General features: G+C 39.4%; 2 protein-coding genes across 3 annotated transcripts; one reads left to right on the top strand and one right to left on the bottom strand.

Moving 5' to 3' along the window:
* Nucleotides 1–766: 766 nt before the first annotated feature.
* Nucleotides 767–1,260, top strand: LOC118722045 (40S ribosomal protein S17-like). Its single transcript, XM_036443390.2, has one exon. It carries the CDS (start codon nucleotides 808–810, stop codon nucleotides 1,213–1,215), a length of 408 nt encoding a protein of 135 aa, XP_036299283.1. The 5' UTR covers nucleotides 767–807; the 3' UTR covers nucleotides 1,216–1,260.
* Nucleotides 1,261–9,611: 8,351 nt separating this feature from the next.
* Nucleotides 9,612–26,511, bottom strand: GATM (glycine amidinotransferase). Of its 2 annotated transcripts, XM_036443373.2 has the most exons (9): nucleotides 26,339–26,510; nucleotides 24,705–24,923; nucleotides 18,420–18,615; nucleotides 17,422–17,612; nucleotides 16,326–16,463; nucleotides 16,040–16,204; nucleotides 12,811–12,874; nucleotides 12,237–12,353; nucleotides 9,612–10,152 (listed from the first exon to the last, which is right to left on the bottom strand). In XM_036443373.2, the coding sequence occupies exons 1-9, from the start codon at nucleotides 26,405–26,407 to the stop codon at nucleotides 10,040–10,042; spliced, it is 1,272 nt and encodes a 423-aa protein (XP_036299266.1). In that variant the 5' UTR covers nucleotides 26,408–26,510; the 3' UTR covers nucleotides 9,612–10,039. The 2 variants fall into 2 exon arrangements, with proteins under 2 accessions (XP_036299266.1, XP_045438862.1); XM_045582906.1 differs by lacking the exons at nucleotides 9,612–10,152; nucleotides 12,237–12,353 and adding an exon at nucleotides 12,379–12,621 and having other exon boundaries at nucleotides 26,339–26,511.
* Nucleotides 26,512–27,933: the final 1,422 nt, after the last annotated feature.

The following is a 27,933-nucleotide window of genomic DNA, read 5'->3' as shown; positions in this document are numbered from 1 at the left end:
GGTAAAATTATAAGAAGTTCAATAAAAACAATAATAGCAAATCACAATAGAAAGTATGTTGGACTTAGATGAAGAAAAATAGTAAACTTAACAGGATATAAAAAGGCTTGATCAGAAGACTCCATGCTACAAATATGTCCATTTCTCCTGCATTAATCTGTAGGATCAAGGGAAAGTCAACAGATACTATGACTGGATTTTTTGGTAACTTGATCTTTAGTTCAACTGAAATAGTAATTATGTAAAATTGATTTAGTGAGAGAAAAGTAAGGAAGGAAAGAAGGAATTGAGGATGCCGAAACTGGTTTGGCTCAATTGATAGAGCATCGGCTTGGGGACTGAAAGGTCCCGGGTTTGACTCCGGTCAAGGGCATGTATCTTGGTTGCGGGCATGTCCCCGGTGGGGTGTGTGCAAGAGGCAGCTGATCGATGACTCTCTCTCATCGATGTTTCTAACTCTATCTTCCTTCCTCTCCGTACAAAATCAATAAAATATATTTAAAAAAATGGAGGAAGGAAGGGTGAGTTATAAGGGAAGACTTAGCTCTGGTAGCCAAGCTCCAAGATGGACCTTAACTGCACATTACAAAATGTTAAAAATATTCTTAAAACACCAACTAGTCAACTGTCAGTTGTGAGATTTATTGTAACATTTTGTAAAATGTATTCATTTCTTCCACACTTCTCCCAAACTTATTCTTTTAAAGAATTGATCACTCAATAGAACTGGATCTACAGTGATAGTAAATTCTGTCTAAAATGACTCTAAGCAGCTGTTTCCTCTTTCACCACCGGGGACCCGCCACCATGGGCCGCGTTCGCACCAAGACCGTGAAGAAGGCGGCCCGGGTCATCATTGAGAAATACTACACGCGCCTGGGCAACGACTTCCACACCAACAAGCGCGTGTGCGAGGAGATCGCCATAATCCCCAGCAAGAAGCTCCGGAACAAGATCGTGGGCTATGTCACGCACCTGATGAAGCGGATCCAGAGGGGCCCCGTGAGAGGCATCTCCATCAAGCTGCAGGAGGAGGAGAGGGAGAGGAGAGACAACTACGTGCCCGAGGTCTCGGCCCTGGATCAGGAGATCATTGAGGTTGATCCTGACACAAAGGAAATGCTGAAGCTCTTGGACTTTGGCAGTCTGTCCAACCTGCAGGTCACTCAGCCCACAGTGGGGATGAATTTCAAAACACCGCGTGGAGCCGTTTGAATCTTTTGCTATGCTGTAATATTCTCAATAAACCTTGGACAACTTTAAAAAATAAATAAATAAATAAAAATAAAATGACTCTAAGCAATTCTAGAGTGCCAGAATGAGATCACACAGAAATGAAAGGCAGTTGTTGCAATACTATCTTCTGGAAGAACAGAAATCTTCAAAGTGTAAGGATTAAAACATTGATATATTCAATCTGAGGCCTACAGGCAAAGATACTCAGTGATTAAGTGACCTACATATACCTTTAGCTTTTCTTCCAAATATTATAGGAGAAAACCTAATTTTTAAAATTCTCAGGTATTTTTGGTGGTTTATGAATTACAGGAGGGGCTGGAGGTTGAATTGATCACCAGTGGCCAATGATTTAATCAGGCATGCCTATGTAATGAAGTCTACATGATGATTCAATTAAGTTTATGAATGACCTCAGGATGATAATCTTCAAATGGAAAATTGAATTGGCTCTTTATGTTAAGAGCATGAGGCAATTTTGCCTGAGCTCATTCAAGCAGCCATCTCTGCACTGGGGGACCTGAGGAAGGACCTGGAATGGAACCCCATATAAAGTAAGTTGACTGAAACCAAAGTAAAATCACTGCCCACACCAGTAAAGTGACCCATATGGTACCAGTGAATTGTTCTTGGGATTCATTTAAGTAGAGAGGATAATACATTTTTATTGTGTTTATTTTTTGCAGATTACTTTTGGCACAGTAGCCACAGAAACTCTTGATGTAGGAGGAAACATTTTCTGGGGAAAGTATGGTAATATATATTTTTTTCATTAGGTAACATCAGGTATTTTTATAAGAACATCTCAGAGACCCCAAAGCCTCGCTGAGAATAGTTTTTTCAATAATTTTCTTGTAAGAACTTTCCACAGTAATAGAAAGTCATCCCTGCCGAAACTGGTTTGGCTCAGTGGATAGAGCATCGGCCTGCAAACTGAAAGGTCCCGGGTTCAATTCCGGTCAAGGGCATGTACCTTGGTTGCAGGCACATCCCCAGCAGGGGGTGTGCAAGAGGCAGCTGATCGATGATCCTCTCTCATTGATGTTCTAACTCTCTATCCCTCTCTGTAAAAACTCAATAAAATAAAAAATAAAAAAAGTCATCCCTGCTGTTTATGTCACTTGAGGCCTTCCTGATGGTTCAATACCTAATTCTCCAAATTTAGGTTCTCACACTAAAATAACTTGCTACTTCCACTTCTGAGGTTGTTTCATGAGCAGAGTAGCAAGTGTTCTTTAATTTGTTGCTGCCCATATCTTGTTTATCTTTCTTGTTTATAGACAGAGACACGTCTAACTCATCTGTACATTGCAGATGTTCCTCTTTAAAATAGTGTCTAATGACTGGGGACATTGCAGGAAGTGTTATGTGTGTCTACATGCCTTCTGTTAAGCTTTTGGCAAAAGCCAGAAAACCAGACACTGATCAATGGAGGAAATGTAAGCTTCTAATATTACATGTTAGGCATGTAATATGATTATATACCTACCCCCTCCAGAATAGGATGGACCTGGAATATGTATGTAGGCATTTACTTCACAGTTTTAATAAGCATTTTGGTCCTTTAGGGAAGACTAAGGTAAAAGAATGAGAACTCCAGCGAATTTCCCATTGAATTCCTTGAATGAACATACCCTAAATATGGTGTTCTTTTGGTCCAGTCTAATTTATCCCTGGGAACATTGTTTAAATAGCAATAACTATTTTTAAAGTAGCCTAGCTTAAAAATACCACCTTAGCACCTGTTTGTTCCAGAAACCACCATGATGAAATGTTGAGAAACCCCTTCAGTGTACTTGTCCTGCCATCTAGACCTACTAATCTTAGGAGGAGATTGAGGAGTGCTAGTCCACACACTTTAGGCTGGTTAAGGGGTCTCTTATACATTCGGGATAGGCCCAGAGGATAAGGCTTTGAGCAAAAGGTTCTCTTTAGTCTTGGCTTAGCTATTAGGAGAATTCCAGTGGGACAGTTTTGTTCTAGGTCATCTGAGCATTCCTTTTTCCTTTAAAGAATTCCTTCCTCTCTGAAATCAATAAAAACATTTTTTAATATTATAATACAAATTAGAATGTGGTATGTTCTCTGTCAGTACTTCTGAGACCACCTACTAAATCAATCTCTGTTTGTAGGGATCAAGAATCTGCATTTTAGCAAGCCTTCTATATGGTTCTCATGCACATTAAAGTGCTTTATATGTTTAAACATAGACATAGAAAGTCTGTCCACTGAGCCATACTGGTTTCAGCAGCTTTCCTCCTTTTAGACTGAGTTCTAATCTTTTTAGTTTAGTTTCACATGTGAACTACTTCCCTTAGTTTTTGTTTTTATTTTGTGTGTGTGTGTGTGTGTTTTTCATTGTCTTTTAAAACTACAAGGCAGTCATACAAATGACTACAAATGGATCATGCAGATCTTACACTGATTTGGTATATTAGTAGGTTTATTTTTATTCAGATTTTTAAATATAACCTTTAATCTGTAAGTCATATATGGAGTTGCTATATGATCCAGCAAGCAATTCCACTCATTACCCAAGAGAAATGAAAGCAAATGTCCATATAAAAACTTGCACCTGAATGTTCATAGCAGCATTTATTCATAATTGCCCAGAAGTGGAAATAACCCACATGTCCATTCATCAGTTGGAAATAACCAAATAACACAAATAAAATGTGGAATATCTATACAATGGAATTTTGTTCAGCCATAAAAAGGAATGAAGTCCTGATAAGAGTTATAAAATAAATAAAATTTAAAAACTTTTTGCTGAGTGAAAGAAGCACTTAACAAAAGACCACATATTGTTTGATTCCATTTCTGTGAAATGTTCAGAGTAGACAAATCTGAGACAGAGAATAGATTAGTGTAGGCCTAGGGCCTGAAAGAGAAATGGGGAGTGATTGCTAATGAGGTATCAGGTTTCTCTGTGGGATGGCACTTTAATAGTCTGTGTCTGATAAGCTGATATCTGGAGTCCCTGTGGATATGTTTATGTTGAAAGTTGTTTTGCTGAAGGGGTCTTTTCTCATCCTGCATCTGTCAATCAGGTTGTGTGGGTACTTTGTATGGAACACTATTTTTAGAAACCATTTGAAGCCTACATGGATGTTCTCTTTCTTCAAAGTATAAATTTTGATTGCCTTTTTCAGGCACAAAGTAGTGCCAACAAGCAGGTATCATCTTAATCCAATTCCAGGCCAGAGATTTTTCTGTACAAGCCAGATTATTTGAACTTGGGCTGTAGATAGTGCAAGGGCTGGTTATTTTCACTTCACCTTAATTTCTGGTATGCAGCTGGGGTATGCACAGCCCCATTGAGGCAAAAGGTACGTCAGTACTACTGATCCTGTCTTTATTTTAAAGTTTGATATTTTGTTCATTGTGGATTTTTCATCAGTTTTAACTGCATTGAAGTTTTATCTATCTGGATTACTGAGGGTTTCCCCTAAATTGCGTGCTCCCAGCTTTGGTATTTCTATATGTATGTGGGAATTTTTACATCCTGAGAGTTTGAATAGACAAAGATGTGCGTTCCCCAACTTCCTCTAAATTCCCATAGTGATTCTGGGTGCACTCTCTCAATTTCCTCCTTTACCATGCTATTTAGAATTAACTGTCTAAAGACTTCCACACAACTAGAGACTGAAGTGAATTAAACATAAACATTTATCTTCACTTTCCTCTGAAACTGCCCTAAAATAATAGTAGCAGAATAATAAGGTAAAAACCTACAAGGACTAAGTGAAGAGAAAATAAGAGCTGTCCACAAATTTTTGGAAGACATGCAGCTGATGGAGGAGTGATGCCTGATCTTGATTATCGAAGTACAGGAAACAGAGACCTACTTACTACCTACAGAGACAGATGAGAAGTGAGCCAGTTCACACCACAAAATACCATTGAAAATGTGTTGTTCTTGTCATCAGTCATCAGGGAGAGGCAACACAATTTGCATTCATATGTTATAATCTATAATATTTATTTATTGTATCATCTTGAAGATTATTCTAATTCTCCCATGTCACAATCTGGTCAGTGTGACCTAGATCTAGTACAATGAACAATGTCCTAATAGACTATACCGATTATCTTAGGAACTAAGTCAAGCTTAAAGTGACCTTACTATGACCATAAATCATATGACTGACCGATTGAGAATGATTAACTCCAAAAAAATCCAGGGTCTTGCACAGACTGTAAAATTTGGGGCAACTGCACATGAGCTGAAAGGGTAACAAAATGGAGCTTTGGCCCGACTGTTGGGACTTTACTGTGAGGCAGCCTTTGACTGTGATGCATATCTTCTCACATTGTTGGTGTATTGTGTCCTTTTCCTGCAATAAACTAGGTTAGTGAACTAAGTGATGGGAATCTGAGTATTTTTTTACATTATTCTAATTTCTGAAAAGAATGGGTGGATCCAAAGAGTTGACCAAAAAAAATCTGAGATGGTTTCTTTTTGCATTCTCCTGAACTATTGGGTAGTATTTGCTTGTAGTTACAAGTTAACACACTGTCATGGTCAGACCCCTGACCTTTATTTTTAAAGGCTATTCCTGAAAGGAATACTTTGCTTTTTACTAGGAACTAGGCTTGCTCTACAATGTCAATATTAGGTATTTTTATTTAAAATTAAGTTTATTTTTTATGGTCCATCTTAATATGCATAACTATTTCCTCTAGACAGGGAGTTACAAAGAGGTTTGGTGTTCCCTAGGAAGAATGATAGCCTGAAGTTGTTGGCATGTTATCTGGACACCTAAGAACAGTTGGTGGGCCTCCTAGAGATCACAGAGAAGCCACTGGTAGCAGGAGTGGTAGGTGACAGCTAGAAAGCTGATAGCAGCTGTAGTGGAGACTAGGCTCTTTTGTTTTCCTCCACAACCTTGACAAAAGAGCATATACAAGAGCAGTATCACAAGATCTAAAAATAGGGAATTTACTAAATTACTCAGTTGAGCTCTCTTTGTTGAAAATATTATCTTGTTTAATAATAATGTAAAAGGCCAACAGAAGGGACACGATGAGATGAGGAAGAGGGAAGAGTCCAGGATGTCTTGGTGAAGGGTCAATTGTGATATTGTGTTGAGCCTGCAATGCCTTTGCACATCCAGGTAATGTCTACATGTAGAAGGACAATAAGAAATTAGGAAAATTCCAGGGCAAGTGGAAAAAGGGAAAGAAACTGAGACAAGAAACTTAAACAAGATTAAACAGTTTGGGCAGCTTGCAGCCAGTTTGTGAATTGCAAGATCTTCCCTTCCCTAACTGAGGACACTTGAGAGCAAATGTTTTCTATTACCCTCCTCCCTAACCAGAAAATACATACCGTAGTTTACATCACCCTGTCTGGGGAAAATAGAGAACAAAGACCCAATTAATGCCATTTGTGCCAGCGAAACCCAAGGACGGATGAAGTTGGGGAACAAATAACAAAAACCTCATTAAAGCCAGATAGACCAGGTAAAAGTAAAAGACCAAAGAATAATCCAAAACTCCCCTATACACTCATTTTAATATATCAGCATATTAAAAATGCAGTGGGAAAGCTGATGAATATTCTATTGAAACCCTCCCCTAAGATTCTTGTCTAGACTTTTTCAACCGCTGTTAGTGTGCCGCGAGATGTTGCCTGGTGTGCCGTAGGTGCAGACAAGACAAGAATTTTATAATTTTTCACTATTTTGTTTACTTAATATTTCATAATAAAGTAATTATAAAATACTTTCTTTGTGTTTATTTGATTCCTATTCAAGAGAATTACTTTATATATAGTCAATATAGGCACAGAGTTAAATTTTTTAACATTTTCTAATGGTGGTGTGCCTCGTGATTTTTTTCATGAAACAAGTGTGCCTTTGCCCAAAAAAGGTTGAAAAACACTGGTCTAGAGAAAGAAAAATAAATAAAAAACCCTCAGGACAAAGACTAAAAGTGGGCTCACTCTAGTATGCCTATGCCCCTTCCCGAGCATCAACTTTTTATTCTTCCTACATTCGAACGGTCAACACAGGACTTGCAGCCAGGGAAGTGGTGGTCAGTGGCAGCTCCACCCAGGTTCACCCCTGATCCTGACTCCAAGGCCCCCCTTTCTCCTACTTCCCCGTGAGCTAACAGCAGCCCTGGCTTGGCTCACTGCTTTCCGATAACACTTCCAAAGAGCCAAAGCAGAGCACCGCCCAGGCTTTCTCTTCCCTATTGTTTCTTCTACTCTAATTTCTTCCTTCGTTTCACTGTCCCCAGCATTAATAAACATACCCATCTGGACTCATGTTGCGAAATCTTTCCTAAACAAAGTCAAGGACCCACACCCTACAGGCTGGCCTGAGGCAGACCTAATCACAGACAGACAGTTGGGAAAAGGACCTGAAACTTAAGATATAGGGCAAGACTATAAGTCTAGGCATAGGGCTTCCCCCCACATGGCCCATGGGAGTTATTAGTAGATATGTGGATGGGGAAGACATATGCACAGATCTAAGAGGAGAGAGAAGGTTCAAGGACACCCACCTCTTAAGAGGAAGAAGATAATTCAGAGAAGGAACTTGAATATCAATAAAAAGAGATGAGAGAGCCCTGGCCAGGTGGCTCAGTTGGTTGGAGCATCATCCTGTACACCAAAAGGTTTCAGGTTCGATTCCCAGTCAGAGCACATACCCAGATTTTGGGTTTGATCACTGTCAGGGCATGTATGGGAGGCAAGGAATCAGGTTTCTCTCTCACATTGATGTTTCTGTTTCGTTTCCTCTCTCAGTCTCTCTTCCTTCCTCTTTCTCCAAAAATCAATGAGAACATATCTTAGGCAAGGATTAACAACAAAACAAAGGAGATGGAAGAGAGTGGCATTAATAGTATCCACTGGAAATGACATTTGAGAGGTCAGGTCAAAGATATCATTATACTTTGCATGCTAAGGTAGAAATCAGATAGCAAGAGATTGAAGAATAAAAGGTGAAATAGTGGAGATAGTATATGTATTCTGGAAGCTAAGTCTAAAGGAAAATGAAGTTGCCATAGTTTTTGTTTGAATATTATTTTGAGCTTGATTATTTGCTGAGGAAACACACACACACACACACACACACACACACACACACACACACACTAGAGTTGTAGAAAATATGATAACTGATGTAGCTGAAAGAGAGATTAGAATTAAAGTTGTATGGATTAGACCTGGTTGGTACATTGTCTCTTTTTCTGCCTCAGTGAGAGAAGTGTCTCTTTGTAGAGGGTTGAAAAGTAAGCTTTAGAAATTTAGATAGTAAAGGCAAGGAGAAAAAGAACTTTAACCAGAGAATGCAAATGCAAAAAAATTTGTATGGGACTGGAACAGAAAAGCTGAGGGAACTGACACATGATGGCTGCCATTTTTCTCTGTGAAAAATGAAGTAATATTATCAAGTAAGAGAACTGAGTGCAGATGTGGAACAGACACCGAGGAGAATGTGGAGTGCTGTGTAATAGCATGATCAAGTAGTATTTTGGCCTGGGAATGTATACTCCAAGTGTACCCCAGTCCACACGATCGTATAGATTTATTTAAAACATGAGTCAGTCTAAGTGTAGGACTGCTGTGTGTTTCTGTGGTGGATGAAAAAGACACCAGGATACACAGGAGCACAAGTGTTGGCAAGGGCATGGTTGAAACCTATCTCCCACCCCCCCAGATTTTTCATGAGTCAAAATATTTAGCATTTTGAACAGAAACTCTTTTTTTCTTTTCTGGGGCCTACGATGAGTCCTTTATATTCAAAAGACATTCAGATACATGAGTAAATTAATAAACAAAATAGGAATCTGCTAAACATTTCTGAATACAAGAATTAGGTTTAAATTTTTAGCTACTAGGGATGAATATACTGATTATATCAGAGCATTAGAATTCTGTCCCAAGAGTTACATCCTATAATTTGCTCAAAATAATTAGATTGACACCAAACTCTAATAAAATCCATTTTCTGTAACACAAAACTTTATTAGAATAAAAATACTTGTACAGTATTCAACATTAAAATTACTTCACACCACATGTAGGTTTTACCTCTGTTAGTTTTTAATGTCTTTAAAGTCTGCACTTTAAATAATCTGCACATCTGTAAACAAATGCTAGATTACCAAAAGGAGTAATATATCCATTCAATACTGAATATCAAAATTTAGAGATGGGCACTGATAGTTATATCCTATTGCACTAAATATTTCTATAAAATTATAGTCAGAGAAGAAAAAAAGATTAAAATAAATCACCTGAAATGAGGTAAGTTGTATGGAAAAGTTTTTAGTAGCAAACATCTCCGCTGTTGAGAATATTAAAAACATTCATGGAAAACTCACTTAAATGTTTGTATAGTCTACGTTATTTTTTTAACAACAAAAAAAAATTTACCAAAATTCATTAGAAAAAGAGACAATTATATGGCTTTATTTAAGATTTTGTGAATATTCTCAATCTTTCATTAATAAAAAAGAAGTGATACAATCATTCACAAGTGTAGCAAAAAGTAAAAAAAAAAGTGAAGATTAGGACTAATAGTTCAAGCTGCCTTCTGGAAAGAAAATTAAAAACAGAGGTAGATGGTTAAATATTAGTGGCCAAGTTACTAAATGCTTGAAGTTAAAGAGTGAATAAATTTAGGAGCAGAGAGTAAGACAGAGCACAAGTTATTTTCCTTGTAACAAAGAAAATGAAGGCTTAAGACCCTGTGAAGGATATGATTGTTTAAAGACTACAGTTCATGCACTTCTTAAAGCAGGAAAATGAACCTTGTCCCTACGCCACAAGCTCCATCAAGCCTGGTCAGTCAAAGTAGGACTGTAGGGTGCCTCGGCGCCGGACATCGCAGGTCCAGCAGTGGAAGCCTCCTCCCAGGGAATTGGCATTACGAATGTTAACCTTAATGGTACCGATACCTGCATTGAACGAGAGAGACGTGGCCAGTTAGATGGATTCACATGAAGATTCTCCTATAGGAAGTAAGCCTAAAGATAGGCAGGAATCCTACAGTTCTGATCCTTAAGTCTACCACAGTCCTGGAGAGTCTTTCGATTTTATTTTCATCAATTATATTTCATCTGATCTGTTCCAATGCTTATATAAAACATGCAACCAAAAAGTCAGCAGAGACTCTGAAGTCTATTTTGTGCCACTGACTATTCACAAGACAATAGGTAGGATGAGCAGATATGTCTGTCAAATGTTCAAGAACAATCAAGCATGAACATTTCACGGCCTTTAGAATTATGCTTTAACTATTTTGTCAGACTGTTTCTAATTTTACCAGGTCAATTGAGTAGGAAAAGTATAGTTTACCTAATCTGAAAAGTTGACTTTACTAACATACTAGCAAAGTTATCTGATATGATTGACTTTTTTACTAGGCCACTTTAAGGAAACATTGAAACAGAACTCATACTTTAATATCCGGATTGTATGGTCCGGTACTGAGACAATTAATTAGTTTAATCTGGCACTTTGTATTGACAAGGTCATGATGTGCCCAATCAACCAGTGGCATTTAGGAAGAATTTGTTGTGGTTGGCATAATGGGGTTTAAAAAAAATATATGTTTTCCTCCTCTTATTTTGAGAAGAAAAAATAAGCTACGGAGTCACTAAAGGTTCCACTGGTATGGTCAGGGAGGAGAAGGCAGCAGGAACCATCAGAAAAACTTACCTGAGAAAGTGAGACTGAGCAGGGCTTTGAAGAGTAAGAGTAAGGGTAGGGAAGAGGTAAGGAGTATGCTTGGGATAAGGGGTGAGCTTTCAAATACAAGCATATGTTTCTTGATAGATGTATCTTATCTTATTCAGATTGCTAGATCCGTATTAACCCTGATTTGGAGAGAATTCAATTACTTAAAAAGGTTTGTTTAACAAGTTCCCTGTGTCTAAAAAGACTTTATTACAAAAAAAGGTAAATCAGATCTTTGGTATTTGATAATATTTTAAGTTGAGAAATAATAAAGTCTTAAAGGATAAAGAAACTGAATTCAAGCAATTGGGTTACTTAATGAAAACTGGGGTGTGGGGAAAGTGGCATAGTGTTAGGGGTAAAATCATTAGATTGGGCTCAATCTGACTCTGACAGGCCAATCCTTTTATACTGATACTAGAAACCTGATGCACAAAATTTGTGCAGGAGTAAGCCTTTTTCCCCCCAGGACCTGGGCTTCCCTGGCAGCCCCAGCTTCATTCGGAAGGATGTTTGGTGTAATTAGCATATTACATTTTTATTATTATAGATTACATTAAGGAGAGATGTGTTAAAGGGTCAAAAATTGTTTCAGGGTAGTACACTTGAAATAAATCAAATCATGACTCAATTACAACAAGTGGACTACCTGGCTTTATTTAACACCCGGGATACATCAAGTATGTTAACAGCACACATACTTCTGTACTCTGTAGAACAGCTATATGAAAATTCCTTCTTTCAACACTTTCCTTCATAGTATTAGAATACCTAGTCCAAATTTTGAATATTAGGATAAGCAAATTCCTTTCTAAATAAAAATCAGTTCTGCTTTTTAGTTCAAAAATGATTTATTGACATCCTCTATTGCATTTCATTACTTTGTTCACTGTGCTTATCAGACATATAAGTCACTTATGTGTAAGTACCTTATGTCATTTAAAACATGTAATGACATTAAATTATTTTAAAGGACTCTCAACAATTTCTTGTTTGGGAAGGGCTGAATAATATATATGCTCAATTATAAAGGGATAGTTCTTCACATATGGGCCCCAGGAGGTTAGGTAAGTCATAGAAGGTGGGTACACTTATTGCCAGGGGAGAGATTGAGGAGCCTAGAATGCATTTCCAACCTTTTGAGGTTATGTTGTTGAAAACAAAAATATTGTCCATCTACAAAATAATAACTTGTGCCTCTAAAAGGAACAGAAAAGAAATTAGATAAAGCATACATCAAACCTAGTTTGTCATTTCTTCAGGTCTTCATATATGACAACAATGCTTTATATATTGTACATACCCAGCTTTTCAAACATCTTTTGAATTGGGACTTCATTGGCATCCACCATAACACGTTTTTCATCTAGCATTAAGACGTTCATGGAAAGCCATTTGGATGACATCCAGAGTGGGTGATCTAAAAATAGCAACGACTTTTAATATTGTGTCTGCAATCATTTTTATTTAAAGCAAAGATTTGAAAGTGAAGAATATATTAAAGTGACAGTTCAATTTTCAAAGTTCACTTTCCCTCTAAAATTTTTATCTTAAGGCAATTTATAAATGGTATAAATCAATTTATACTCATTACACGTGGATTTCACTTTGTTTTATTTATGAAGTAATTTCTTGCTTTATGAGATGCTATTTTAGAATGATTTTTCCCATCTTCTCACTTTCATTTTCTGTGAAAGGAGAGGGTAAACACAAGTGTAGCTTTGTTTTAGTCTCTGTAGTTCTAAGCACCAGTTCACTCTTTACTGGGGAAATGTTTTCTCTGAATTTCTAAAAATTTGGGCTGCAATCTATAGGTGAAAGATTCTTAGTCACTGAAGTAATCATTTTAGGCTGTGAGTACATAAAAGTAAACATACCATCTGGAATAACTGGTATTGGAGGAGTAACTATGGTCCATCCTGCTTTCTTAAAAAGATCGATCTGTAAGACAAAACAACAACAAAGAGGCTTTCATCTATATATACTATCCTTATCATTCTTAGTCTCTGGTAGCCCTTGTGATTAATAATTATTTTTGAGAAGCTGTCTTCTCAATTGCCAATATAAAGAAATTAAATTTTCAAGACTGGATGATTTCCTCTGAATCCTAATTTAAATTGTACATAAAATCCCCAAATTAGTTTAAAAATAGCAGAAATGTTAAAGCTTTTAAAATATTCTTGTGCTGCCGGGACCGGTTTGGCTCAGTGGATAGAGCGTCGGCCTGCGGACTGAAAGGTCCCAGGTTCGATTCCGGTCAAGGGCATGTACCTTGGTTGCGGGCACATCCCCAGTAGGGGGTGTGCAAGAGGCAGCTGATCAATGATTCTCTCTCATCGATGTTTCTAACTCTCTGTCCCTCTCAATTTCTCTCTGTGTAAAATCAATAAAATATATATTTTAAAATATTCTTGTGCTTTTCTCTGGTTCAGAAATTTTAAAATACCAAAGACACTTCTTTTTGAGAAATTCTCTTGAAAGAAAATGAAAGTATTTTCTATTTAGTTATAAGGAAAAAAATGTGACTGCCAATCCCATAGTCCATCCACTTCATAGACCATCACTTTGTGTCTATGATTGTGGTATAAATACAAATGTTAGGGTCGTACTCCTTAAGAACTCTAATTATCCTCTGTGACCTATTTATTATAATTCTGCTGTCTCTTTTTCACTTACCCAATTACTAGTAGTATAGCAATGAATTATATTGAAATGAATAACTAATCTTGGTAATTTTGTCTAAATTTATGGGATATAAATAAAGAGCGACATAGTAAAATAGTGATTTTAAAAACATGTACTTCACAGAGTGCCAAATAAGCTAAAGAATTAAACAAACACAAAAACATTTTCTTCTCTGGGAGTTTTAATATAGAGCCAACGTAAGTGTTCATATTTTTTTTTTTTTTTTTTCCTTACGAGAACTGAAGAAAAATCTGAGATGCCTAATGTGTTTGAAATGTTTAGAGAAGGAAAAAGAAAATGTCAGCATGGAGTGTGTGGAGGAGTAGATCGTGAAAAAATTAATTTTCACCATTCATCTCTATGTGAAAATAGAAAGTTCTTAAACGATTACTTCACAGATAAATTATTTCAGCTGGTTTTCAGTTATTTATCTTTGATTAATTGTCTTTTTAAAAATTACATAATAAACAGCGTTTTAAGTCTTTGTTCACCTGGAAAAAAAATAAAAACATGTACTAAAGCCTAGCAAATAACAAAACCACTTACCACCCAATTGGAAGTAGGGGGCAGCAGGCGGAAGTAGGAGACTCAAGTGATGGGGACAGATCAGCTGCAGTGCAGCAGCTCTGCTCCTCCCTCTGAGGTAGAGCTGGCTATAGGAGGCCTGACCCACTAGAGAGGGAAGATACCCACTGCCCCAGATGCAGGGGTCATCTTGTTTGCAATGCAGCTGCAATTGGAACCTTATGATATATAGTAGCCCCCCTTTACCCATGGCTTTGCTATCTGGGGTTTCAATTACCTTAGGTCAACCAAGGTCTGAAAATATTAAATGGAAAATTCAAGGTATTTTGAAAGAGAGAAAGAGACCACATTCACATATTGTTATAATTGTTCTATTTTATTAGTTATTGTTAATTTCTTACTGTGCCTATTAAATAAATTAAACTACTATAGGTATGTATGTATAGGGAAAAATATAGAAATTACCTAATAAAAGTAATATGCAAATTAACCATCACTGCGCTACAAGCCACACCACCTGCTACACCAACCAGCCAATCAGAGTGAGTATGCAAATAAACCCACCCCTATCGGCCACAGAGAACAGAAGGGAGGCTTGGGTTTCCCAGGCAACGGCGGAAGCCAAGCTTTCCACCTGCCCTTGCTGGCCTAGGCCTCCACTCAAGGCTACAAAGTCAACTGTAGAAGGTAAATAAATTCCAGATACTAGGACCTCTGTTCTCAGTTGCCAGAGGGTGTGGCTGGCCTGCAAACCACCACAGGCCCCTCCCTCAGGCCGCCCCACGCCCCACGCCCCAAGGAAACCCCCACCCTGATCTGGACATCCTTCAGGGCAAACCAGCTGGCCCCATCCGTGCACCAGACCTCTATCCTAGCTAATAAAAGAGTAATATGCACATTGACCACCACTCCAACACACAAGATGGCTGCCCCCATGTGGTCAAAGATCCTGCCCCCATGTGGACATAAGATGGCCACCACAAGATAGTCAGCAGGAGAGGGCAGTTGGGAGGCACCAGGCCTGCAAGGGAGGACAGTTGGAGGCAATCAACCGTGCAGGAGAGGGCAGTTAGGAGGACCAGGCCAGCAGAGGAAGGAAGTTGGGGGCAAAGAGCCTGGCAGGGGAGCAGTTAGATATCAATCAGGTTGGCACAGGAGTGGTTCCGTTAGGGGGTGATCAAGCTGGCAGGCAGAAGCAGTTAGGGGCAATCAGGAAGGCAGGCAGGCAAGCAGTTGGGAGCCAGCAGTCATGGATTGTGAGAGGGGTGTCCGACTGCTGGTTTAGGCTCAATCTCACTGGGATTGGGTCTAAATGGTCAGTCGGACATCCCTCGAGAGGTCCCAGATTGGAGAGTACACAGGCTGGGCTGAGGGATACCCCCCAGTCCAGCCCATGCATGAATTTCGTGCACTGGGCTTCTAGTATATATGTGTGTGTGTGTGTGTGTGTGTGTGTGTGTGTGTGTGTATATGTATGTGTGTGTGTGTGTGTGTGTATATGTGTATATATATATATATATATATATATATATGTATATACATATGGTTCAGTACTATCCATGGTTTTAGGCATCCACAGGGGGTCTTGGAATATATCCCAGTGGATGAAAAGGAGCTACTGTAATACTACTTTGTTTAAAAAAAATACTTATATGCACAAACTTGAGGCTCTCACAGCACAGCCAAAGTCTGATAACACTATACTGTATATGTCTGAGTGTTGGACATCTTGTAGTAAATATAACAAGCAATCTAATTTCAATTATAATAATGTTGAACATTGCTGAATTTGTCATTTAAAATCATTAGGAATCATGGAAGTGCTTAAAATAAAAGTGGCAATGACTTCAATTGCTAGTCTCTATTACTTTTCCAGAGTCCTAACAACTTCCTTACCTGGTGACACGGTCGGTCTGGGTTGGAAAGCACAAGACCAGGTCCAATGATATTGAAGGTGGCATCAATATGCATTGGATTAGGATCTTTAAAGGAGATGATATGCACTTTGTAGTCTGGAGCAAGATGCCTACGCATCCATTCAATGCCCAGGTAGTTTGTAACCTGAAAACAAAAGGAAGACATAAATCAGAAAACTAAAAACAGAATGGAAATATTTGAATTTGGATATTAAAAAAAATACAATAACACAATGTGTGAAATTTCAGAGGCATCCTTTATCAACCTGGCTTCTCTGTGCAAAAATATCTCTTCCAGCTCGAATAAAGTCAGCAGCATCAAAGCATGGCTCAAATTCAGTAGTCACAAATTTTCCCTGAGCAGCCAACTTGTGTCTGTCTTCTACAGAATGAATGGGGTAATCCTAATTGGAACAAGAATGAACACACACAATGCATTGGTTCATGAGAAAACTATTTGTAGGACATTCTTTATTAAGAAAATTCATTTATCATCATCATTTCCCAACATACTACTACCCCAAAACATGTAAGATGTAGGCTCATGCTAACCTAAATAAATAAATAAATAAATAAATAAATAAATAATAACCAACAACAAAAATGGCAGGATAGCATTTTTCTGATACTTAGAAGCAAGTGGTACAGAGGCAATAATGTTTCTGAAAATATTCCATGACCCGTAATTGATTTATGTAGCTACCTACAATATTGACTGTCAACAGCATGAAGTCATCCTCTTCTTTTAGAAAAGGAATTTGGTCCTGAGCCTAACTCCTGCCATAAAATGATATGTCATGCTTCCCTGCCAAATTTGATTGGGTGTGGTGGAATAAATTTATTATTTATTTCTGTCTTTAAACCCCTGGAAGGTTTTGTTTTTTTCTTTAGACTTTCCATAAATGATCAAATAGTACATTATCTAATAAGGGGCATATATTCCCTTTTACTGTGAATTTGGCCAATAGACCAAATTCTTTTTCTAGAACAGAATAGAGTTTAGTGACTTTTCTCTCTCCACCAATGACTCAGGCAAATTTTATGCCTTCAGGCAAATTTTGCTGCTCCCTGTAATAGAATGATACTATTTCCTCATGGGGTGGTTGGAAGTATAAACAGGACTGAGGATGTAATAAAGTCCTTCGTTCAAGACCTGACACATAGTCAGCACCAAGTAAGTACTTTATTTACATCCTCAGCCCTGTTTAAGTATTAGCCATTACAACTATTATTATCACAATATAATTTACTTTTATTTTCATCATAAAATGCATAACAAATATAAGGTATCAGAGAATCTCCATCTCACTGTGGATCATTTAGAAAAGTTACTAATAAGCGCACCTATAACTTGGGACTTACCTGGTCATAAAGCTCATCAGCCATTGTGGGCTTAGGAGCTGTTGTCCACTTGGCGCCCCGGTGGAAGTAGTCTTTGATAATTGATCGGTATGCGCGGTACTCAAAGAATCGAGCTCGCCATGCCATGGGAGCCTCAATAATCTCATTGCCCACAACCATCAAGATGTCCCGAGGCATTGCACCATATAAACCTATCAGACCGAAAGTTCCACAATAGCCTTAGTAATGCTAATTGCCAAGATAGAGAAGTCTATATAATATTATCCCATTTTTCAGTAAAAAAAAAAAAATTTTTTTACAGAAATTCTGTATGTGTGAATATATAATTATGTGCAAATGAAAAAAGTATGGAATGATAGATACTAGATTGTTAACATGAATTCTGTGTGAGGATCCTGAAGCCAAACCAGAGAGAGAGGGGGGGGGGTGGGGAGAGAGAGAGAGAGAGAGAGAGAGAGAGAGAGAGAGAGAGAGAGAGAAGAAAAAAGTGAAGAAGTAAGGTTCTTATTCAGAAGTCTTGAACCCCAAGTCTCCACCTTTTAAAAACTTTTTTCTTGCTACACAGAAAGAGTTTTTCAGGGAATATCAGTATGATAAGATAAAAGTTGGGACAAGATAGCTTCTAGAACTGTGAATTAGACTGAATTCAGGCACAAGAACAATCTTGTAGTGGTGTCGATTAAAAAAGGGTGTGTGTTTCTGTTCCTCTTTTAACTTCGGTTCTTGAGGAAAATTAAATAGAATCCACTCTTCTTATATAAGAAAATTGTCATAAAGTTGATAAAGGATTCTTTCAAGAAAATCCCAGGTTTACAATGAAGTTTTGAATGTATACATCTTAATTATATCAAAATGAACCAAACTGTTCCTAAGTAATCCTTACATTTTGAAGAATTATTAAAACAAAGAAATCTCTAAGGAATTACTGGAGTTTTCTCCTTACACATTAAGAAATAAAAAATTAAGACACTAGCAATTTAGGAATTAACATCACTTACCCGTAGACTCAAAATCAGGAGTTTTATACTTTAGGGACCAGTCAATGATGTCAGGCCTCCTCACTGTCACTCCTTCCATTTTTAAAATATTGCACATTTCTTCAATTTCAGCAACAGCCTTTTTCAGATGATCTTTGGGAAAATAATGACCTCCATGCTTCTGATAAAATGGCCAGTACTTTTCATATGTGTTGGCCTAGAAGCAGAAGAAAGTAAGTGAAATACATAAGAAAAATACAACTCATGATAGATTTATAAGTGGCGAACCATAATTTGTACAGCTTAACAGAACCGAGACTTAACACCACATCCCATCCAGTGTTGGACCCTAGCATGGACACAGTGCTTCTCCAGGACGACACTCAATGTTTGTTGAATGAAGAAAAGACAACTGAATGGAAAACAGTTGAATGCTTTTTAAAAGGCCCAATAAATTTGCTAAAACAATTACTGTTAAATAATTATGAAAAAATATGAAAATCTAATGGATTCTTCATTGAGATTGTTTTGCATGTTTCATTATGTGCAAATGTGGCTAAGTTCTCAGTAAATTTAAAGAAATATATTGAGAAATCTAGGTGATGCATGTGGATGTAACCTATCAAAGTAGATGAAGCAGAATTCTAATTAGAAGATCCAAATGATAAGAAGCCTGTGACCTTCACCAAAATAATGTTTTGGCAAAGCAATATACATTATTTATATATTTCAGTTTTATAAAATATTTAAGGCCAGTATTTAAAAAATACATCCATATACATCATTAAATAAGTGACCAATTACCAGTACTGATCATGTCAGATAAGGTTTCCATCACAGATCAGACAATTCCACATAGTGGTAAGTGCTTTTAAGGAAGGAAAACTGAGTAATGAAATATAGTTTGTCTAAATGTCTAACTCTTTAATGTCTAAAACAGTGTCTTTTCCAGATTTTTGGCTTTCCTCCCATTTTCACCTCAGCCTAACAAATATCAAACATATGGAAGCAGACCTGCCTCCTCTTATTCAGTATCTAGGTTCACACCAGTTAGGCTGGGGAGCTGAACCTGCTGGCGGAGGATTGGGAATCTAACTAATAGGTCTTTAGCAAAAATGGAGAATGTCAGTAAGCTTTAAAACAGGGATTGGCAAACTAAAGCCCAAACTAAATCTGCCCTCTGCCTGTTTTTGCACATAAAGTTTTATGGGAACATACACACATTCCTTTACATATTGTCTATGGCGGTTGTGCACTACAGCAGCAGAGCTGAGAATGGGTACTTGCGCAACAGAGACCTATGGTTGCAGAGGCTGAAATATTTATTATCTAATGCTACATAGAATTTACCTACCCCTGTCTAAAGTATTAATTGCTTTACTTTTGAAGATATATAGGCAAACAATAGACTTAATATCTAGCCCCAGAAAAATGTTATCAGTATTAAAAATTTGAGTACTTTTTTCATTAAAAATTTTTTTTAAATATATTTTTTATTGATTTTTTACAGAAAGGAAGGAAGAGGAATAGAGAGTTAGAAACATCGATCAGCTGCCTCCTGCACACCCCCTACTGGGGATGTGCCCGCAACCAATGTACATGCCTTGACCGGAATCAAACCTGGGACCCTTGAGTCTGCAGACCGATGCTCTATCCACTGAGCCAAACTGGTTTTGGCTCATTAAAAATTCTTAATGTTAACATTATTGCAGATGCCCCTCATTTCTTTCTCTCTCTCTCTCTCTCTATCTCTCCCCGCCCTCCCCCCTTTTCCTCCTCCCCCCATAGCCCGCGTTCACCTATTCCCTCTTCCCCCTCCTTTGGTCTTCACCACACTACTGTCCCTGTTCATGGAGTATGAATATATGTTCTTTAGATAATCCTTTCACTTTTTTTATCCAGTTACCCACATCCCCTCCTTTCTGGCACCTGCCAGTCTGTTCCATGTATCCATGTATTTTTTAAGATCAGTCCACTCTTTTAAAAAACAGAACAAAAGCACTCCACTGTTGTCTACGCCTAGGAAGTCCTACAGCAGCAACCAGAAGGAGAGGATAATAATGACTCTTTATATTCCTCTCAGACACATTCTGGTACTCCATCCATTCACCACTTCATCCTTCTCATGCCAGGCACATCTCTTATAATCCTCTTCAGCACAAGAAGCCTTTGAAAATTTAACACAGGGTCATGGCAGGTGCACAGCTATGTCGTCTTGCCAGGCACATTCCAAAGTAGCCTATGTGACTATTTGTGCAGAGCAAAGCTTGCCTAGATAAATATAAAGTAAACTTCCCCGGGAGAAAAACTTATTTGAACAAGTGTGACTTGTAAAGCTCATACTCTGGCTAAGGTTGGACAAAGTCCAAATGATCAGGGTACATTATATTTTCAAGGAAACAGTTAGAAACCATTTACACTTCCTTTATTACCCTGCTAAATCAGTTATCAATCATTTACCAAGTGTCTGCAAGAAAAAACACACACACCAAAACACTGTTTTTAATAATGTTGTAGAGTTGGCTGTATTCCTAGAAACTTTGTAGTCTTTCAGAGCCTAAAATCTTTCAGCAGGGGTTGCCAAATCAATTTTAAATACAGTCTTTGGAAGGTTAGGAAACATCAAAAGAAATTTCTTTCTTATCCAGCTACAAACATATTACATTAACTTTTATAGATTTTATACTTCATAAAAGGTCCTTTATTAAAGGCTTTATAAAAAAACAAAAGCAAAGCAAAAAGCACATATTTGATGGAAAGTATTATATTTTGCAGAATTAAAAAGCCATATAGGTTTTAAAAATTGTTTCCTGATAACGTAAAGTTTAGCTAGCACTTACATCTTCCCACATATTTTATGCTGTAATTGCATATAAATAATTTACTACATTGTTCTATCTTTCATTGTTCCCACAACTGATTAATATATTGGTGTCATTTTCTTCCATCTAAAAGATGGTAAGGCCTTGCCCCCAGGGGTCATGCATGTCTTAGATTTCCTTTCTGCTCCCACAATACCTAGTTTTTAGTATGTGGCATAAAACAGAAATATCCAGACAAATAAATGAAGTCAATACTGCTAATGCTATTAATATCTACAACTATTATACCTCCAATGTACTTTCATAATGTAATTAACAAACTGGATCCACACAACTACAATGAGTTATGGTTTTGTCCTTTAAAATATCTACTTAACATGTAACCTTTTACCTTCATATTTAATTGTGTTAGGTAGATAGCAAACTTCTTAATACCTTGATTTTACAGAGGCCCAGAAATTTGTGGAATCTTGCACAAGGTAAAACCGCTGATTAACTGAGACTAGGTATCAAGCTTTATCAAATACCTAATTCAATCCCAGTCTCCTGATTTCAGCCTGGTTCACTTCCCACAATCCCAAGAAATTACAAAGTCCTAAGTTATAAGTCAAGGAACATAAAACTAAAAATAATGTCTGAGAATTCTGATTACATAATATCACATAGTATGAAAGTCAATAATTTTAAAAACAAGTAGAAGGATAAATTATTGCTTGAAATTGAAATTTAACTTCACCTAATTAAAATGATTAGGGGAAGGGGCATCTTTTCAATAAAGGATTTTAAAAAGAACATGCCTTTTTAAACATGTGGCCCTGGCTGGTGTGACTCAGTTGGTAGGAGCATCATTCTCTACATGGAAAGGCCAAGGGTTCAATTCCTGGTCAGGGCACATGCCTTGGTTTCTGGTTCAATCCCCTGGCCCAGATCTGGGCCCATGCCAGAGGCAACCAATCAATATTTCTCCGTCACATAGAAGCTTCTCTCTCTCCCTCCCTCCCTTCCCTTCTTTCTAAAAATCAATGATTAACGTCCTCAGGTGAGGATAAAAAAAAAAAAAAAAAGCAAAACATGTGGATGAGTCAAAACCGGTTTGGCTCAGTGGATAGAGCGTCGGCCTGCAGACTCAAGGGTCCCAGGTTCGATTCCGGTCAAGGGCATGTACGCTGGTTGTGGGCACATTCCCAGTGGAGAGTGTGCAGGAGGCAGCTGGTCGATGTCTCTCTCTCATCGATGTTTCTAACTCTCTATCCCTCTCCCTTCCTCTCTGTAAAAAAATCAATAAAATATATTCAAACAAACAAACAAACAAACATGTGGATGACATAGAAATCAATCTGTTCTTCAAAATCAGAACCAAGGATAAGTTTCAGAACAATTAGAAGTTGTTGCTTTATCTTACTCTGTCTTCAAGGTCTAACTCAAGAATCATTTTCTTCTAGAAGACTTTCCAACTATTCTGCACCTGGTCATTGCTTTTTCCTTAGCTCTCCTGTAACTGCGGTTCAACTGCCTTCTCAGTTGGTTGGCATAAAATACTTAGTCTTCATTTCTATATGAACATAGTATCTCTCCAAATAGTTAGTTTTTGCTCATTCCTCTGGAGCCCTGGTACAATGTAGGCAACATTTCTGATGATGACGACAAGGATGTAAAAGAACTTATTTCCTCAATCCACATTACAAACACAAATGTCAACATTCAGGAAGAATTTAAGTACATTGACAATATATTTGTAACCCATGATTAATGGGAGTGTAGGCTGTGTCTACAATATTGATGGCATTCCCTCAGCTATGGGACTCTTATGCACTACACAACCTGAACACCAAACCATGAAGGCTCTGGCCATACAATAGTACAGATGAAGAACACTAGGTATTTTTAAAAAGAGAGATATTACTCATTCATTTCAGGGAAATTCTGTAAGGCTTTGTGGCAGGTGGAATTGGAGCTAGTCATGGTAAGAGGGGTGCTGGGAAAAGGGTGGAAGAGACCTAGGTGTGAGAAAAGGCACGAGGCTTGTTTAGGGATTAGTGAGTAGTCTGGGTTGGCTACTTATATGGTTATCTTTTAAAGTCTGTTGAAAACCAGGGTAAGCTGAAACCAGTTTGGCTCAGTGGATAGAGCGTAGGCCTGTGGACTGACAGGTTCCAGGTTCGATTCCAGTCAAGGGCATGTACTTTGGTTGCTGGCACATCCCCAGTAGGGGGTGTGCAAGAGGCAGCTGGTCGATGTTTCTTTCTCATCAGTGTTTCTAACTATCCCTCTCTCTTCCTCTCTGTAGAAAATCAATAAAAATATATATTAAAAACAAGACCAAAAAAAAAAAACAAAACAACAGGGTGAGAGAGAGAGCCAGTAGGAATGCACATCTGCTATCCTGCCATACTAACATCTCTGAGTCAGTGAGTGAAATGGGGAGTCCTGGAAATGCAGACAAAAGCCAAATTGTGAAGGATTTTGAATACCACAGGACTTCATCTAAGCAAAGAGGTAGAAAATACGGCAGTGATGAGTAAAAGCAGGATGAGTAACATGATTGAATTTTCGTTTTTAAAAAGTCACTCTGGCCGAAACCAGTTTGGCTCAGTGGATAGAGCATCGGCCTGCGGACTGAAAGGTCCCAGATTCGATTCCTGTCAAGGGCATGTACACTGGCTGCGGGCACATCTCCGGTAGGGGGTGTGCAGGAGGCAGCTGGTCGATGGTTCTCTCTCATCGATGTTTCTGATTCTCTATTCCTCTCCCTTCCTCTCCGTAAAAAATCAAGTAAAAAAAATTACTCCGATAGAAGCTGGAAGGTGGTTGGTAGAGAAGAGTGAATAGGGGAGACCTGTAAGGAGTTAACTGCAATGTCCAGACAGTAGATGACAACCTGACCAAAGGCAGCAGCAGAGGATTGGAGGCAAAGTTCACTTTAACAAAAGGCTTGTTAGATCTTGGAGAATGAATGTGGAGGATGTGACTGAAATAGGAATCAAAGATGATTCTTTGGTGTTTTTGCTTGATTAAATAGGAATGCCAAAAACTGAAAGGAAAAAATGAAGAAGAGTCCAGTTTAGCAAAGTGACTGGCAGTTGAATTCAAGATGTCCCATGTTTGAGGTCCTATGGCAGCTTCCAGTAAGCAGTTAATTGAACATGCTGATTTGGACAGAGTTCAGGAGAGAAATTTGGGCTAGAGTGGAGACAGGATCTGAAGCTGTGAGAACAGCTAAGAGAAGAGGGCCAGTCACGAAGATGTGAGGAACAGTTAAAGAACTAACATCCCCAGAAAGAAATCTCTCAAAATCCACAGGATTCTGTGTAAATAGTGTCAAATACTGCAGAGGTGCCAATTAAGAGAACTCAAACTCAATGCTGGATTTGGGACTCGAGAGTAAGTGAAGTGAAAGCAGTTAGAGAGGAGTGCGGGAGCAGAAGCCAGACTGCAGAAGGTGAGGAGTGACCCCACTTCAGACATGTGAACACCTTTGCTTTACCTTCACCTCCACGGTGAATGGTGGAACACAGGCGTTTTCCGCTCTGCCCACGATCACTTCCTCCAAGGGGTCCCATTCGTTGTAAGAAGAAACGGGGCAGTCCTTGGGCAGAGGATCAGTGGCTTTGTCCTCAGCTGCACAGGAATTCCTGGAGGAAGCCGTAGCTGCCTGGGTGCTCTGGAAAGTTTGCTGCACCCATCCCGTTAAGGTTCTTCCAACCTTCCAAGAACAAAGAAGTGATTATTGTGTGGCCAGGTACAGTACTTGGGGGGAGGGGAAGCAGAAGTGGGGTGAAAACCCCGGGTAACATAGTGAGACATTTAAAATCCTCTTAGAAAGTGTAAACCAAGATGTTAGTTTATAGGTAGGCAGTGGTTACTGATGAGTTTTACCTTCCTATTTATTTATACATTATCTTCTTATCTATTATGTTAATTGGCGTAACTCTTTCAAACACCTCAGAAGATGTTGTCCCCAACCATCATAGGCCCCATTTGTATCTCAGAATGGTTTTCTGCAATCGAGCTTTAATTAAACTAAGCAGCTGGTTTGCAGATGATGGTCACCGTCTTCCCAGAAAACCACCAAAAGCTGCTCCGAGTCTCCCTGCCAAGACCAGCCGTGGGAGGGAGTCGCCTTTCCTCTTCAGTATCAAAGATTACCAATATTAGATGTTTTTTCCCCAAAGTGAAAACATGTAGAGGGCTTTATCTTTCAAAATAATCAGTTTCAAACCAAATTTTTTTTCATTGCTGACACACATTTCACATTCTTTGGCACTTCGATTTTGAGAAAAACCAAGTGCCACCTACTCCATTTTACAGATGGTCACGCAGGCACAAATTTAAACAGCTAGAAAGGAGATCTAAGAACTTGAAAAAAGCTTTTTGAAAAGCAGGGCCCTTAAAAATCAAGAGCAGGGAGAGTCCCTTACCACTGGGCAAATCTCAAGTCTCCAAATATCTATCCTGGTTAAACTCTTAGCAAGGAGGGGATGACAGGGGTGGGGATCAAAGCAACGAGAGTGACAGCTGTTGTAGAACCAGTTGCTGGGGTTGGGTTGGGGGTGGGGGATAGCCAAACTGCCTCGATAGTCCTGGTTTTAGGAGCTCGAGAGGGTCTGGAGGCGCGAGCTCACACACCAGGGAAATGGAGGGCGGGACCGGGCAGAAACTCTGGGTACAGACCATACTCCTCCAACTTTTTCTCGAGACTCAGGACTCCATGTTACACTTAGAGTGGGTCTGCCCGCTCCCTCTCCGTCCTAAATCCCCACTCTGCCTCTTCTCGCGTCCACCCCACATGCAAGCCCAACTCTATGCCCACAGAAGGCAATAAGCCCCAATAACACCTTTTTACTAAAAGGTGTTCTTGTCACCCCCATCCCCTCCGGGCCACAAGCTCCATGGAGCGAAAGAGATGAGCCTGAGGAGGGCGCATCCCCAGCGCTGACGGCCACCGCGGCTAGAGACGCGCAGAGACCCAGTGTGCCCTCGGGGTGTGTCCCCAGGCTGGGGACACCGCCAAGCTCCCTGCAGCCAGCAAAGATTCCTGAAGCCGAGCTCCCTAGAGGAACCAGAAAGCAGCAGGTCTGCAGTGCTAGCAGGGGCAAAGCGAGGCGGACGCGCACGCACCCGAGACCCGATGTAGTGAACCGCCTCGGCGCCGCGGCTCCCGCCGCGCAAACACCGCACCCGCAGCATCGCTCCGCTCCCGCCTGGTCTGCGAGCCGAATGGTCCCTTCGCTGGGCCGCGTCTGTCCGTCCGTCTGCTGTGCCCGAGAGCGCTCCCGCAGTGGGGTGCCGGGGCCCGCGGCCCGCCGCCTTTTGTAACCTCGCCACGCCCAGCGCCCCCCCTCCTTCGCGCCCATTGGCTGCCCGGAACAGGTGGCCGGCCGCCCCGAATGAGGAATGGCTAGGGACTGTCCCGGGGCGCAGAGTCAAGTGCCAGGAGCCTGCCTTTTTTTAGCCAGGCAGTCCTCCCACCGACTGTGCTGCGCTCAGAGAAGCCCAGCCTGGGCTCCCCTTCCTTCCTCCCCACAAGGAGGCCCACGAGTGTTGCAGGGAAGGGGAGAAGCTACTGACTTCAAACGAAGTAAACTCAACATATACATCTATTGTTTTAAGTTATGGATTTAAGTATGCAAAGCGTGAGTACAGTCACCCGTCTAAATTCATCTGTGTGCACTGACCTCATGTTACTATGAATGAAACCACCTCGAGTTTAGGTGGCTGCTTAGGGCAACACCGGGAATGAGACTGGAGCGTATTCAGGCTGGAATTCAGGTCCTGCCGCTTGTTAGGTGTTCTTTGGAATAGTTGCCCTTCCAAATAGCCTTTGGCCCTGTGCCCCTGGCTTAAGAAACTCCGTCATGAAAATAGAGACAAATGTGGCCAGAAGGGAGGCATACAGAAAGTTTCTTCCCTTCCATTTCATGTGTTTACATTTTTTAATTCAATTTTACTAAGATACAATTGTTAGGAAAGTAGTTTCCTAGCGGTGCAAAGTCTAAATTGCTGTGGATTTGCGCACAACTAGAGAACTCAGTTTAACTTTTAAGTTCCTAGCAGGAGAGGGGTCAGAGAGATTTGAGTATTTCATTTTTCTACCTACAAAATAAGTAATTATTCACTTATTTTTTGTTAACCCTCACCCGAATATATACATATTCATTCATTCATTCATTCATTCATTCATTCATTCATTTATAGTGGAAGACAGAAATGTCAACCATCTTTTGGTTGCACCCTGCAGGAACCCAGACCAGGGCCCGGAGGAGCCTGTGACTAAGGTATGTGCCCTTGCCCGGAATCGAACCCCGGGGACCAACGCTGTATGCATTGATCCAGATCATCTAGGGATATAATTATTTACTTTCAATGAACTGTCCTTTTAATTCTGGTGTCTCAAACTGGTTTTCCAAATTTAATTAATGGAAAGCACCAACCAGGATGGCATTGTGGAAAGATCGGTGCAGAGAGAATAGGGAGAACTGGGTTCTAATCTTGACTATTTTTCTTGTTGTTAATCCTCATCTGAGGATATTTTTCCATTGATTTTTATTTTTTTATTTTTTTTATTTTTTATTGATTTTGTACAGAGAGGAAGGGAGAGAGATAGAGAGCTAGAAACATCGATGAGAGAGAGTCATCGATCAGCTGCCTCCTGCACACCCCCTACTGGGGATATGCCCGCAACCAAGGTACATGCCCTCTACCAGAATCGAACC

The sequence above is a fragment of the Pipistrellus kuhlii genome, unplaced genomic scaffold, assembly GCF_014108245.1.
Source record: "Pipistrellus kuhlii isolate mPipKuh1 unplaced genomic scaffold, mPipKuh1.p scaffold_m20_p_1, whole genome shotgun sequence".
NCBI lineage: Eukaryota > Metazoa > Chordata > Mammalia > Chiroptera > Vespertilionidae > Pipistrellus > Pipistrellus kuhlii.
The sequence above is the reverse complement of the archived record's forward strand: the minus strand, read 5'-3'. Positions and strand labels throughout refer to the sequence as shown.

Bases quoted from the DNA above. Each gene is read 5' to 3' on its own strand.
- LOC118722045 (XM_036443390.2), top strand. From the start codon at position 808: ATGGGCCGCGTTCGCACCAAGACCGTGAAGAAGGCGGCCCGGGTCATC.
- GATM (XM_036443373.2), bottom strand. From the start codon at position 26,407: ATGCTGCGGGTGCGGTGTTTGCGCGGCGGGAGCCGCGGCGCCGAGGCG. The intron at 18,616-24,704 runs GTAAAGCAAAGG...TTCTGCTTCTAG, and splicing joins CATTCACCGTGGAGGTGAAG to GCCAACACATATGAAAAGTA. The intron at 16,205-16,325 runs GTTGATAAAGGA...TTTTGTTTTCAG, and splicing joins TTTTTGCACAGAGAAGCCAG to GTTACAAACTACCTGGGCAT.